Source organism: Alligator sinensis, unplaced genomic scaffold (assembly GCF_000455745.1).
Source record: "Alligator sinensis unplaced genomic scaffold, ASM45574v1 scaffold78_1, whole genome shotgun sequence".
NCBI lineage: Eukaryota > Metazoa > Chordata > Crocodylia > Alligatoridae > Alligator > Alligator sinensis.
In genome coordinates, this window is record NW_005842171.1 from 1,254,323 (window position 1) to 1,256,402 (window position 2,080).

General features: G+C 38.2%; 1 protein-coding gene across 6 annotated transcripts in view; it reads left to right on the top strand.

Moving 5' to 3' along the window:
• PRKCD (protein kinase C delta) overlaps nt 1–1,900 on the top strand; it is a 174,993-nt gene extending 173,093 nt beyond the window's left edge. For all 6 annotated transcript variants that reach the window (XM_006025872.3, XM_025206767.1, XM_006025871.3 and 3 more), the window contains one exon: nt 1,369–1,900. In XM_006025872.3, the coding sequence (XP_006025934.1) occupies nt 1,369–1,527 (159 nt within the window). In that variant the 3' untranslated portion in view covers nt 1,528–1,900. The remainder of the gene's footprint in view (nt 1–1,368) is intronic.
• Nucleotides 1,901–2,080: the final 180 nt, after the last annotated feature.

A 2,080-nucleotide genomic window follows, 5' to 3' on the forward strand; every position in this document is an offset into this window, starting at 1 on the left:
AGAACCAGGTTTTCCATGGAGACTTGCCCAAACTGCACTGGCAGGGTACACGGCTGGGTGGGGAACTGCTCTGGGGATGGCAATGGGTCAGGATCTTGTGGTGGTGACAGTGCAGGCTTGAGTCAGGGCAGAGCTACAGTCTGATGCCCATACACCCCACACAGTCTGCCAGCGCTGCTTGGGCCAGTCTCCATGGAAACCCTAGCCCCACACTGTCACGGCCCCACCCCTCCTGGGGTATCCATGGAAACCATCCACAATGATGTGGGTAGGGGCTGCTGGAAAATGGAGTCCAGTCACTGGCTGGATCCACCATTTTGCCCACCCCTGGTGTAAAGTGCACCTACTTATCATTTGCATTGAAAACAAACAAACCCAAAAAAGACTAACTGCAATTTTAAAGGAAAAAAATCCCTTAGCACTGCTTCAACTGCAGTAGCAGTAAGATATTTATCCATGTAGTAGGATTCTCCCGCAGAATCCAGAATGTACATGTCAATCCAGAATACTGTATTTTCCCATAACAGAGCAGCAAGTTTTTGGACACTTTCTAAAAGCTACAGAGTGTAAAAAAAAGTATACCTTTCATGCTGAGGTTATATGCCTGCTTTCTATTTAATTTTAACAATGTTAAAATTCCAATGTGGCCTTCCCAGGCTCCTGCACCCTCTCCACACTCTCAGAAGTAACATGTGCCTATAGAAATAATATTGTTTACAGGGGCAGCATGGTCCAAAAAGAGAATGTTCTAATTAAGTCTGTAAAGGACCAACCTAAAGTTTAATTATTTGGTTTGGAAGAAAGTCAGATTAATTCTGATCAAGCACAGGAATAGCAGTGTAGCATCTGCAACAATTCCTAAAGCATATGCAGGAGGTTTTAAAGCCCCTGTCAAACAAAGTCTTGTGTAAAAACAGAAGAGATCTGATACAAGATAAAGTCTGGTGAAACTTACATAATAGGAATTTGTAGTAACCAAACACAGGCATGATGCATCAAAATTCTTTCCCCAGCAGGATTAAATATTTTTTTTAATGGTTCCTGAGATTCTAAGGACAGCTGTCCATAGCCAGTATAGCCAAATGAACCATTTAAGTTTACCACCATTGTCACTAAAGAATCTTAAAAATTAATCAAACAAAAACACACATTTCAAGTGAAATTAACTTTTTTTAGACTATCTATGGGAAAGTCTGTTACATAGACTGGAATTCAGCTACCAATCAATATGTGCTAAGTTCTTACCTTAGTCTTTCTTAATCAGTGAAAGAATTAGATGTTAAGATAGAGAATGAAGTTACAGGGAATAGGAAAAATAAGTTTGAAACCACTTTCTCAAATTTTTCCCCCCCTCTTTGCTGGACACAGAAATCAGCAAGTGACTACAACAACTTTGACCGAGAGTTTCTGAGTGAGAAGCCACGATTATCTTACAGTGACAAAAACTTAATAGAGTCCATGGATCAATCTGCATTTGCTGGATTCTCTTTCATTAATCCTAAATTTGATCAAATCTTGGAGAAGTAGTTTCTGAACACCAAGTGGACCTGCCTCTGGATTAAATACTGTCAACAGGAGATTTCAAGTTAAATGGTATCCCATAATGTCTATACCTTTTCTTCAGAGTATTATGTAGTTGCGTGTCTAAATTATTTCTTGCTGCTGATTAACTGGTAGTGCTGTTTTGCATGGTTGGGTTAAAGGTATTGGTGAATTGTGTGACCATTATTTTCTCTAATTAAGAAAATGTAAATTGGTTACTTGAATGTAGTTATCTATTCAGTAGCCATCTATATATATATATACTGTATATTTTGCTCAAGAGACAAGACACTGAGGAACAGAAGAGGTCTTTAGAAATGATTGAGCCCTTTGTTCTCTTGTCTTCAATAAAAATAATTTGAAATTATAGTAAACTTTTTATTCTTTAAATGCTCTTTTTTCTCTAGAATGACTTAATTGACTGTTGTAAAAGGTAAACTGAATTTAAGTTCAAGTAGGCACTACCACATTTAAAGAGATGGTAGAAGATATTTCAAGGAAGTCTTAAGAATGCCAAGTGAAAAATTTCTCCTCTTTC